Source organism: Leptonychotes weddellii, chromosome 10, assembly GCF_054177405.1.
Source record: "Leptonychotes weddellii isolate Sample4059 chromosome 10, ASM5417740v2, whole genome shotgun sequence".
NCBI classification, from domain to species: domain Eukaryota; kingdom Metazoa; phylum Chordata; class Mammalia; order Carnivora; family Phocidae; genus Leptonychotes; species Leptonychotes weddellii.
In genome coordinates this window covers 52,710,233-52,722,558 of record NC_138378.1, presented here as the reverse complement: position 1 = coordinate 52,722,558, position 12,326 = coordinate 52,710,233, and the positions used below count along the sequence as shown (strand labels likewise).

At 39.6% G+C, this 12,326-nt stretch overlaps 1 protein-coding gene across 1 annotated transcript in view; it reads left to right on the top strand.

The window, feature by feature from the left end:
• VWA3B (von Willebrand factor A domain containing 3B) overlaps positions 1 to 6,757 on the top strand; it is a 175,609-nt gene extending 168,852 nt beyond the window's left edge. Inside the window, exons 24-25 of the mRNA XM_081832306.1 lie at positions 5,650 to 5,998; positions 6,051 to 6,757. Coding sequence (XP_081688432.1) covers positions 5,650 to 5,998; positions 6,051 to 6,164 — 463 coding nt within the window. The 3' untranslated portion in view covers positions 6,165 to 6,757. The remainder of the gene's footprint in view (positions 1 to 5,649; positions 5,999 to 6,050) is intronic.
• Positions 6,758 to 12,326: the final 5,569 nt, after the last annotated feature.

Genomic DNA, 12,326 nt, shown 5'->3' with positions numbered 1-12,326 from the left:
CAAGCCATTTGGATTTAGGAATATGTCCCAAAGGAAATCATAATTCCATGATGGTTAACATTCCTCCCTTCCTCTATGTAGTGTGGTCTCACATCGTCTTCCTGACCGCAGTGATTTTAAGTGGTTGATTGAAACCTCAAGATTCAGCGCTGGCCCTGACATTACATGAGATGAATCACTTCCCATAATCTTGCCCAGTCACTGCTGACTATTTTTCCCTTAGAAGGAGCTGTGCATCTGAAATCATTAAGCTTCAATATGTCATTAGTTCCCTCGTCCCTTGTGGTCAGATTAGGAGCCCCATTTCCTAGACTGGAGCAAAGCCCTGAAAAATAAGCAGTTCAGCAGCAAACCCTGTCTGTGAGTGTCCCATATTTTCTGGAGGGACAAATGCCATTGCTTATTTTCAGAAAGCATGCTGTGGGGCCCTAGTATGGGAACAAGAGAGTGTTGAGAGTCATGGAGATTTATTAGCCCTGAAGGCCAGTGGTAACAATTTGGATGGCAATAGCCTTTTGTATCAGTCTCTCCATTTTCTGCTCCCTCCATTGTTAAAACTCAGGGGCCTTGTGGTCTTTATAAAACATCAGGTCCCCCTGTTCTAAGACCAGCTTTCTGACAGACACTTAGGGCAGAAAAGAAATGAGGCCTCGGAGAACCAGCGAGAATAGCTGAGGAGCTGACACTAATCAAGCGAATGAAGTGGGTTTTGACCCAAGGAGAGTGTGGAGTAGGTGCTCAGCACTTTCTTCCCAAAAGTGGAGCCAGCTGCATCTGAAGAACCCGTGAAGGCACGGTGCTTGGCTTTCCTCATCTTACCCCTCCTCTCTGACACACATATGTGATTTTGACCTGTTTGTCACATTACTTAAACCTGTAACCTAAAATAATAGGACGCTGAATTTTTCTTGGTTTTGGCATGAGATAAGACAAAAGAAAGCCATTTATTGGGGCCTTTCCAAGTGTGCTGAAGGGTAACATCCACTAGCTAGAGTCAGGAGCATGGTCACCTTCCCCTTTCCTCAGAGTGGGTTTGGGCCAAGCAGAATGAGGGTGCATGGTGGGGTGGGGGCATTGGATAAGAACTCTCACATCAGATTCACACTTACCCTGTTCCCCCTCCTGCAAGGGGACATTTCCTTGTGGAATATCTCGAACTTGGTTGACATCAGTCATTCTGGAGAGTAAAATGGGGTAGCTGAGCTGCATCTGCTGACTTGATGGAAAGGCTTTTCCTTGATCAAAATCCTAGTCCGCTTTTTATTCTGATCATGACAGCTTGCCTATGTTTACTCTTATTCCAAAAGTATGCGTAGTTAATATAATTTAAACATTAAAAACAAGAAGAATAAAAAAACCAGCCATAGTTCCACATTTCAGAAGTAATCACCATTTATATTTTGACATACATCCTTCTAGAGTGTGTTTTCTCTGCTATGTTGATTATTTTTCTTCAAAATAAAAATTTTTGTTTCCCCTTATCATTTAGGACAGTTAAAAAAATTTTTTTTAAATGTGGAGTAAGTGGCAATCCTACTGGAATTCTTTTTCCTGAGGCAACTATTAACAGTTTGATGGAAAGGTTTCCAGTTATCTTTATATGTTCGCAATCTTAATAACAACAGGAAAATGTAACATATTGTTTGTGACTTTTTTCCCCACTTAATATATTACTTGCATTTTGGCATGACAAGGACACCTTTTATTTCATTATTGCCTGCTTAGAATGCAATTATCTAGGTGGTGCATGATTTATGTGACCGATGCCCTACTGAGGGCTAGACATGTGTTGCTTCTTGAGCTTTCCTGCTCTTCTTCCTGGGTTCTTTCCACGATCATCTTCCTGGTATCCTTCAGGTAGGCAGGTCAGCCTCGCTTCTACCTTCATCTTTGGGTGCCTTTCTTGCTACTTTCCATTCCTCCTCCTTGTTGCTCTTCTTTCTGAGAGGTTATAGGTGGTAGACTGGACTGTGACTGGTCCTGATACCTGGGGAATAGAGGACATCTCTGAAAAGGAAATAGAACATATCAACTTAGTATGCTTGGGAGGGAGGGAACAGTGTGAGGGACAGTTGATGGTAATGTAGGTAGGTTTTTATGTTATTTTTTATTTTTATTTTTTAAGGTTTATTTATTTGAGAGAGAGCGTGCAAGCAGGGGGAGGGGCAGAGGGAGAAGGGAGAGAGAGAATCTCAAGCAGACTCCCCACTGAGCATGGAGCCTGACGTGGGTCTTGATCTCACGACCCTGAGATCATGACCTGAGCCAAGGTGAAGAGTCTGACGCTTAATCAGCTGAGCCACCCAGGTGCCCTGGTAGGTAAGATTTTAGATTTTACAGAGCAGGTATGGTGTTACGACCCTGCTGTGTGATTTTAGGATGAGTCTCTGAGAACCCAGCCTCACAAAACTTACACATCCACATAGGTGCTGGCCTCCTATTTCAAGAAATTTTGTTGGTGGCCTCCTGGGATGCTTTCTCCAATGTTACTACAGTTGCTTGTGACATTTTTTTTATTGTGATAAAATACACAAATCATAAAATTTATCATTTTAACCATTTCTAAGCATACAGTTCAGTTGGCATTAAGTACATTCACATTGTTGTGCAACCATCACATGAGCCATCCCCAAATTCTGTCATCATCCCAAACTGAAACTCTGTACCCATTGAACACTCACTGCTCATTCCCTCTCCGCTCCTAGCCCTTGGCAACCACCATTTTACTTTCTGTCTCTCTGATTTTGACTAGTCCTTGTGTATCATATAAGTGGAATCACACAGTATTTGTCCTTTGTGACTAACCTCTTTCACTTAGCATAATGTCTTCAAGGTTCATCCATGTTACAGCGTGTGCCAGCATTTCGTCCCTTTTTATGGCTGAATAATATTTTATTGTATGTATATACCCCAGTTTCTTTATCCATTCACCTGTTGGTAGACAGTTGTGTTGCTTCCACCTTTTGGCTATTGTGTGTAATGCTGCGGTAAACATGAGTGTCCGTATCTGTTTGAATCCCTACTTTCCTTCTTGTGGATACATACACAGAAGTGGAGTTGCTAGATCATACGGTAGTTCTATTTTTAATATTTTGAGGAGTGCCATGCTGTTTTACACAGCAGCTTTGCCACTTTATATTTCCACCAACAATGTACAAGGGTTCCAGTTTCTCTATGTCCTTGCCAGCATCTGTTATTTTTTGGTTTTGCTTTTTCTTTTCTTGATCATAGCTATCCTCATGAAGGCCATTTTTTAATCCCTTTTGGGAATTACCTCTTGAGTCTTTGCGCCAATCCTTGAAAAGTATCACATGTGGTGAAACTTGATCCTTGATTGATGTAATTTTCTTTTTAGAAATAACTAAAAATCTTCTCCCACGCTTAATTTTTTCTTCGTAACTTCCAAAAGGATCTGAAGCAGCAATGGTCAAAAGTTATTCAGAGTGAAGCCTGGGTGCTCAAGGTGATAGATACTGATTAAGGGAACAAAATAAGTTTTAACACCAGGCATCTGGTGTTTTTAACTCATCCTGAAGGCCCTGAAAAAGGCAAGTTCCCAAAACAGTGTGCCATGAGGGCATGGCTAGAATGAAGTCATGATGTTCCCAAGATCCCTTCTTTTTTTTTTTTTTTTTTTAAAGATTTTTATTTATTTGACAGAGAGAGATACAGCGAGAGAGGGAACACAAGCAGGGGGAGTGGAGAGGGAGAAGCAGGCCTCCTGCCAAGCAGGGAGCCCGACGCGGGGCTCCATCCCAGGACCCTGAGATCATGACCTGAGCCGAAGGCAGACGCTTAACGACTGAGCCACCCAGGCGCCCCGCCAAGATCCCTTCTTTGAAAGATAACAGTTCTGGATAAATAAACTGATCAATATATTTTCTTTTATTTTTTTATACCCTTTGACCAACATCTTCCCATTTCTCCCACCCTCTCCCCCAACCCCTGGTAGCCACCATTTTATTCTCTGTTTCTATGCCACATATAAGTGAGACACACAGTATTTGTCTTTCTCTGACTTATTTAACTTAATATAATACCCTCAAGGTCTATCCTTGTCACAAATGGCAGTGTTTCCTTCTTTTTTATAGCTAAGTAATATTCCATTGTTTATGAATTTTATATGTTTATGGCACATTTTCTTGATCCATTCGTCCACTGATGGACACTTAGGTTGTTTCTATATTTTGGTTAATGTGTACAATGCAGTAGTGAACATGGGGCTACAGATATTTCTTTGAGATAGTGATTTAGATTCCTTTGGATGTATACCCAGAAGTGGGATTAATGGATCATATTGTAGTTCCATTTTTAATTTTTTGAGGAGTTTCCATACTGTTTTCCATAGTGACTGTACCAGTTTACACTCCCATTAACAGTGTACAAGGGCTCACTTTCTCCACATCCTCAGCAATACTTGTTATCTCTTGTCTTTTTGACAATAGCCATCCTAACAGGTGTGAGGTGATATCTCCTTGTGGTTTTGATTTGCATTTCCCTTTTGATTAGTGACCTTGAGCATGTTTTCATGTACCTTTTGGCCATTTGTATGTCTTTTTTTGTTAAAAAAAAAAAAAAGTCTGTTCAGGTCCTCTGCCCATTACTTAATCAGATTATTTGGGTTGTTTTTTTCTTTCAGTAATTAATAACAGTTTATTCTGCCAGATTATTGATATTAAGTTGAATGAGTTCCTTATATAGTTTGGACATTAATCCAGTATCTGGTATATGGTTTGTAAATATTATCTCTCATTCCTTAGGTTGCCTCTTTGTTTTGTTGTTTGGTTCTTTTGCTGTGCAGAAGCTTTTTAGTTTGTTGTAGTCCCATTCATGTTTTGCTTTTGTTGCTTGTGCTTTTGGTGTTGTATCTAAAAAACCATTGCCAAAACCAGTGTAGAGGAGTTTTTGCCCTGTGTTATCTTCTAGGAGTCTCATGGTTTCAGTTCTTATTATGTCCATTTTATGTTAATTTTTGTGAGTGTTGTAAGACAGGAGCATGTGGATTTCCAGTGTTTCCAATTTATTGAAAAGACTGTCCTTTCCCCATTGAGTATTCTTGGCTCCCTTGTCAAATATTAGTTGATCATGTACACTATATATTTTCTAAATGGTAAAACTAGCTCTATGACTTCTTAGTCATATCTAATGTCAATTAAATTAAAAATCATATCATTTTTTTAATTTGGGGTACTTTTTTCTGATGGTACACCTAGAGTAATTAGGGAAAACTAAGTGTAGAAGAGTGTCTCTGCTGTACAAGCTCCAGTTCAGTATGTCAGGAGTGAGCTGGACTATGATGTGGCCAAGCTTATCCTGGGGTGGACACAGGTCAATTCTGAGGCATGTCAAGGGATTTCTTGGTCAGGAATTGTTGCTTTACTCACTGACTTGGTCAGGACAGGGTTCAAATGACATTAGGTTCTCTGTACTACACGAAGCTCCCAGACATCAAAGATCTGTGGAAATGAACTGCATGGAATAAAGACCAGCCCAGACTATCAGACCCCATGGGACTTCTGCGACTCCATTCCATAGGAAGAAGTCCAAGGGACAAAGAGCTGAGAAACACCACAGGGCTGGCTTGGACATCTCTGCAGACACAGCAGCCAACAAGACCAGGGTAACACTGCTCTCTCTCTCTCTCTGTAGGGAGGATGTAAAAACGAAGAACTCTACTTTCTTAATATGTCCACTCAAAGAAATTGACACTGGGGATTTACGAGAGCTAAGACAGGAGAACCCTAGAAAGAAGAAAAAGAAACCTGCCAAGAGGCTGCCTCTCCAGGAGATGGTGTCCTCGGACTCAGATGACTCTTCTCATGGCATCAGGTCCCAAGAGTCCAACCCCAAGAAACACCCCCAGCCCAAGGTGGGAGGGGGACGACATCACCTATCTCTGGAACACCCTGAAACCTCTCTCAAGAATAGTGCACTTGAGGTCACTCCCCAGTTTCCAGGCCAGTTTAGTTCCCAGTACAGCAAAAACTCTAACACCCTTAAATAATGCTGACATCTACCTCCTCAGAGAGGGTTCTCAGCCCGGGGTCTAGGAGGCAGCCAGCCACGCCATTGCTGCCATAGCTCCACCTCAAGCAGCCCTGCCCTTCCCTCCTAGAACGACCCACAGCAGCAAAGGGCTGAGGACCACTGCTGAGAAACCTTAAAGCAGTCTAGTGGCAACTATGTTTGAGAGAGCCAGCATTCTTCCAGGGCTGCCCAGACCTCAGCCCCTCATCACGGTGGAACTAGCCCCTCTGCTGAGGTAAGGCCGCCCTTCATTCTACCCATTCCTATCCTGTTTGTAAAACAGATACACTTACCTGTTATCCCCCACCTGGATCTCCGGTCTGTTTGTGCTTATTGGCTCTGGCTTTTTCCATTCTTTTTCCTATTATTTTCCCTGTCCTCACCACACTATACTCAGTCTTTTGGTAAATTCTACATACCCAGAAGTTGAATCTGACAAATTATTGTCATAGGATTTTCAGCTTTTTGGGGGAAGTTAAGGTAGTTATAATCCAAGCCTGCAGTCTTGTTTTAAATTGATTATCTTATCTGAATTAGGAATTTTTATGACTTAATGTTAAGACTGAAATTAAGACCTAGTAACTTGTCTGAGATCTGCAAAACAAAATTATTGATTTCTGGCCATTTTTATTGAGCCCTTCCTAATTATTTTTGTTTGTAGTCTGTTGTAGGTACCTCTAATTGAGCGCAGAACCAGAATAAAAACTCTTACGTTGGAAACATTTCAAAACTATTGTATTGTTTATTTATTACTGTTTTCTTTGAATGCATGTTAGCAATAACATAAAAATATTCACTTCTTTTTATTAATTTCTTAGTGAAATTAGCTTCACTAATTTCAAAAATGAAATAGCTCTCCCAAATTCTCTTTTTTCTAGTCAGTAATAGCCCCAGGGCTATATAATAATAGGGTACAGATTATGAATAAGAAAAATATTGGATGCTTTTTGCAAATAGAAAAGATAGATTTTAGAGTATCAGCAAATTTGCAACCTAATTAAAAATGGTGTTTATATACCTGAAAGCTAGGATGTCACCAGGATTATGGCAAAGAAATTAAAGGAGAGATCTATCTCCAAAAATATGAAAGAAAAAGAGAAATCCACTCAGCATCAGGGGAAAAGTGGTAGTGTAGTGAGCAAGGAGTTGAAAAGTGGGGAAATGATCCAGAATAAGGTGTGAGATAGTGTGTGGAGAGGCTTGCTGCCCACCCACCCCAGAACCCAGAGGTTTCTCATAGGCAGAAAAGCTTTGAGTAGTCATCAGGTTTTGGTCTGTACAGTGGAGAACTTGTGGGGTAGGGAAGAAACCATTCATCAAGTCATATTCATTCGTGCTTGCTTGCAAGCCTTCATGTAAGTCTGCCTGCATTCCTTCAATTATTTAACAAGCAATTGAGTGTTGACGATATGCCAGGCTCCAGAGAGATACTATCAGACATTTGGAAGATACTTACCTTATCTGTCCTACCTCTCTTCATCTCCACTTTATTTTTGGACCAATCACTGTTGTCTGGTTTAGAGGCATGTGCAGGGAATGAAGAACTACAGGACAAATATACATAAGAAAACCTTGTTAATATTACATTACAATGCATGATATTCTCAGTGACGTTAAGTGATATGTGCTGGGGGAAATCACAATAAGAACAGTGTATTTCTACTTCCAGCTGGTGTGGAATAACAGGAACTTGATTTCATTCCCAAACCCCTGCTTGATACAATTAAAACACTAGGTAAAATGTATGTAACCACAGTTTCCAAAACATTGGACATAGGCAATGAAGTACAGTGATCTCTGAGAAACAAGTGAGGTAAGCCCCATGAGCGTGCAGCTTACTTCCCGGAGTCAGTTTCCACACTGCAGCAAAGGGAGCAGGAACCTAGGCAGAGCCTGGTACCTTCAGTGAATGGAGGAGATGAAACTAGGATTCTGAGAAGACCAAGGCAACTGGAGTCTACAGGATAGAGGGCTGGAGAGGAGAGAGCTACCCAGAGAAACAACTCCGGATATATGGAGATAAGCCCCCTTGAGTTTTCATCTCTATTGATCAGTACGTGGCTGTGAGGAAACTACTCAAGGCTGGAGAAAGAACTTTTCAAAAAGGTTACAGGGAACAATCCCTATAGCTCACACAGGGCTGGGAATATCTCCTGTTTCTTCCAGTCAGGGTATAAAACAGATACCTTTATTTGAGAGGCCTCAGGTGGAGTACTCAGAAGAGGTTTGCTTCAGTTGTGGAACAAAATTGGCCTTAGGCTAAAAGCTTCTCTGGTCCCACATAATAAGGCTTTAAAGCAAGCCCTAGAGGAATCAAACTATTTCCAAGTAACTTGTGTCCCAAAACAAAGGTCAAGAATAATTGTAGGGATAAAAAAAGACCACCCAATAAAGTAAAATTTACAGTGTCTGGCATTCAATCAAAAATGACCAGGCATACAAGGAAGCAAGGAAATAAGACCTATAATGAGGTGAAACTAACTCAGAAATGGCACAGATGATGAAGAGTACCAGAAACAGTTACTATGTTGGTATACATAAGACTTTATTATTTTATTATTTAAATCTCTTTTAAAGATAGTTGGTTGTACAGAGTAATGGCAGTGGTGCATTAATGCTATTTCCATCCCTGCACATACATCTGTATTCAGTGCCTCAGGTGATTTGTATGTTTGATTTTCACTGCATAAATCTACACTTTTAGCATATGCCAGAAGAAGTAATAAATGGGGTTCAGTCTGTCAAAAAATGATAATAGTTATGCATTCAGATTTTATGGCCACCCCATATATTTGGCCTGGGTCATAAGCCAGGAGTAGTGGGGCCAGGATGGAGTGATTGACAAGCATACAAGAACTATGTGGAATGGGCACAGGGTAACTCTTTGAAAGAGATATGCTCTTACCAGAAGAAATGGAATAGATGTTCAAGAGACTGGATGACCACTTGAGTGATAAAAAAATAAAAAAATCCATCAAGTGACAGACATTACCTCTGAGTTCCTTTTCAACTCCAGGACTCTGGATCAATGACCTAGCCTATTACCAACTCAGAGCAGTTCCACATAGATGCAAAACGGTCCTAAAAGGGGGGAAACTGTTGTAGCCAACACATTTAGACAAGAGAAATAGGGGACTAGAATTGTAAAAGTAAAATTATATTTGCACATGATAAAAGAACATACCTGAAAAACCAGAGAGAATGATAAGAGTAATTCGAACAATGTAAGCGCTCCAGTGAGGTGGCAGAATAGAAATTTAACACAGAAGTCAGTAGCCTTTATATACTCAATAATAATCAATTAGAAGATATATTGATAGAGGAAACCTCATTTACAGTTGCAAAAAAGAAAATAAAATATAGTTGATTCTCATTATTCGTGGTACTTATGTTCTGTAAAGGTATCTGTAACACTGAATTTAGCAAATTGTTGCCCCTAGTGAAGTACAAGGTTAAGTTCCTGCAAGCCTCTGATCACATCATTTTCACTAACTGATCAGTATATAACCTATTGTGTGTCTGTTTGACAACTTATTTAATAAATATTTATAAATATAGAACTCACAGCCAAAAGTACTATAACTCATGCCTTAATGAAGATTGTTTAACACCCATATTTTTTTCTTGCACTTAGGAATACTAGATAGCACTTTAACACTACACTTGGGGACCATTTTAGACAGCAGGATCACCAACAGTAAGCATACAAATGTGGAAAAGATGGCATTAAAATATATTATTAAAAGGACACTTTTTTAGAGCAGGAGAGCTGAAACAAGGCAGTTGGGTGACTCATTTTTCACCACTCTGAGCATATGCATATCTACAAAATGTACTGACTATTGATTTTGGAATTACAAATAAATTTTAATGAATAGGTGAATTCACAAATATGGAATCCACAAATAATGAGGATCAACCATACCTAAAATAAACTTAAGAAATGTGCAAAAACAATATGAGAAAAACTTTCAAGCACTCCTGAAAGACACAAAAGTAGATGTGGACATCTCTTGGTTTTAGATAGGATGGCTTAATGTCATGAAGATGGTTCTCCCAGAATTCATTTATTAAAGTAACACAATCCCAATAAAAATAACAGCAAATAGTTTATGGAGTTTAAAAAGTTGATAGTAAACTTCATATGGAAAAATAAACATGTGAGAGAAATTAGAAAATACTGAAGAAGAAAAGCCATGAGGAGAGGGACTCATGCTAATATATAAAACACTGTAACATCTTTATGCTTATGTGGTGCTAGCACAAGAAAAGACAGACTGATGGAATAGAATAAAATCTAAAACAGACAAGTATATATGGAAATTTAGTGTATTATAAAGATAGCATCTCAAATCACTGGAACTTTTTTTTTTTAAAGATTTTATTTATTTGAGAGAGAGAGAATGAGAGAGAGCGAGCACATGAGAGGGGGGAGGGTCAGAGGGAGAAGCAGGCTCCCCGCTGATCAGGGAGCCCGATGAGGGACTCGATCCCGGGACTCCAGGATCATGACCTGAGCCGAAGGCAGTCGCTTAACCAACTGAGCCACCCAGGCACCCCAATCACTGGAACTTTTTAGTGACTGATGCTGAGGTGACTAATGACCATTGGAAAACAATAAAATAGATCCATATTTCATACTATAATAAACTCCAAATAGATCCAAGTCCTTAATGTAAAAAAATGAAAACATACAAGTACTAGAAGAAAATATGAGTGAATTCCTCTATAACATGGGTATAGAAAAAGGTTTTTTAACTATGATTCAAAATCCAGAGGCAATAAAAGATTGCTCAGCTTGGCTACATAAAAATTTATTTTTAAAAATGCCTTACCAAAAAGGACCATAAGCAAAATAAAAAGACAAATGATAAACTGGGAGAAATAATGTATCACTTGGAGAAAGTGATACAATATATCACACAAAGGGCTGATGTCCTAAAATACAGAGGACTTTAAAAAATTCAGGTAAAAGAAATGACCAAAAACTTGGCAGAAAAATAGGCAAAAGATATGAATATTCACAAAGATAAAAGAAGAGACCTAAAAATATGAAAAGATGTTTAACTTCACTAATGATAAGAGAAATGCAGATTAAAACTACATTTAGAGGGACACCTGGGTGGCTCAGTCAGTTAAGCATCTGCCTTTGGCTCAGGTCATGATCCCAGGGTCCTGGGATTGAGTCCCACATTGGGCTCCTTGCTTAGAGGGGAGCCTGCTTCTCCCTCTGCCTGCTGCTCCCCCTGCTTGTGCTCCCTCTCTCTCTGACAAATAAAATCTTAAAAAGAAAAAACAAAACAAAAAACCTTGAGAAGGCAGAGGATCATAGGGGAAGGGAGGGAAAAATGAAACAAGATGAAACCAGAGAGGGAGACAAACCATAAGAGACTCTTAATCTCAGGAAAAAAACTGAGGGTTGCTGGAGTGGAGGGGGGTGGGAGGGATGGGGTGGCTGGGTGATGGACATTGGGGAGGGTATGTACTATGGTGAGCGCTGTGAATTGTGTAAGACTGTTGAATCACAGACCTGTACCTCTGAAACAAATAGTACATTATATGTTAATAAAAAGAAAAAAAAAACAGACCTACATTTAGAGAACTTCTGGTAATATGGCAATATAAAGTGGTAATGCAAACCATTTCACAATTCACAATTTTAAGAGCTAAATAAGATATTTTTTTAAAAATCAAGTATTTAAAGGCACAATAAAATGTTCAAAAGCAGACAGAATGTGAAGAGTTTATTCTCCAAAAACTCCAACTGGAAAAGTTAGGAATTGTGAGGTTGTGACACTGTGGCCTAAGGATACTCCCCAACTTTCATGGCCAAGACAACAGAAAAATGCAGCCTGACTGGCTCAAGGTGCCAGAGATGAGTTCAAGGCTGAAGACGTGAAAATTTAAAGAAGAAATCCCAGCAGCAAGAAACCACAGTAAGAGAGAGCCATAAAATCTGAGCATAAATTCTGTTCTAATTCCAGCCTGATCACTAAATTATGCATGTATGGGGAGAATCCAGGAAACCCTGTTTGTTGTTGTTGTTGTTGTTCAAGTAAAAAGCAAAGAGAAAGCTACTCTTGAGAGAACTAATGGAGCAAAGTCTGTGTGTTTGCTACTTTTTAACTGAAATGCATTTCCAAACCATGTATACCGTGAGCAAGAGTAATCTACTCTTATGGAATTAAAGTGTCAGAGGAAAGAGCCTGAGACTAGCAGAACAGTTGAAAATTTAACCAGGTAAATTGCTGAAAGACTGTGCTCCAAAATCTGCCCAAATCTTTGGGTGACAACCAAAT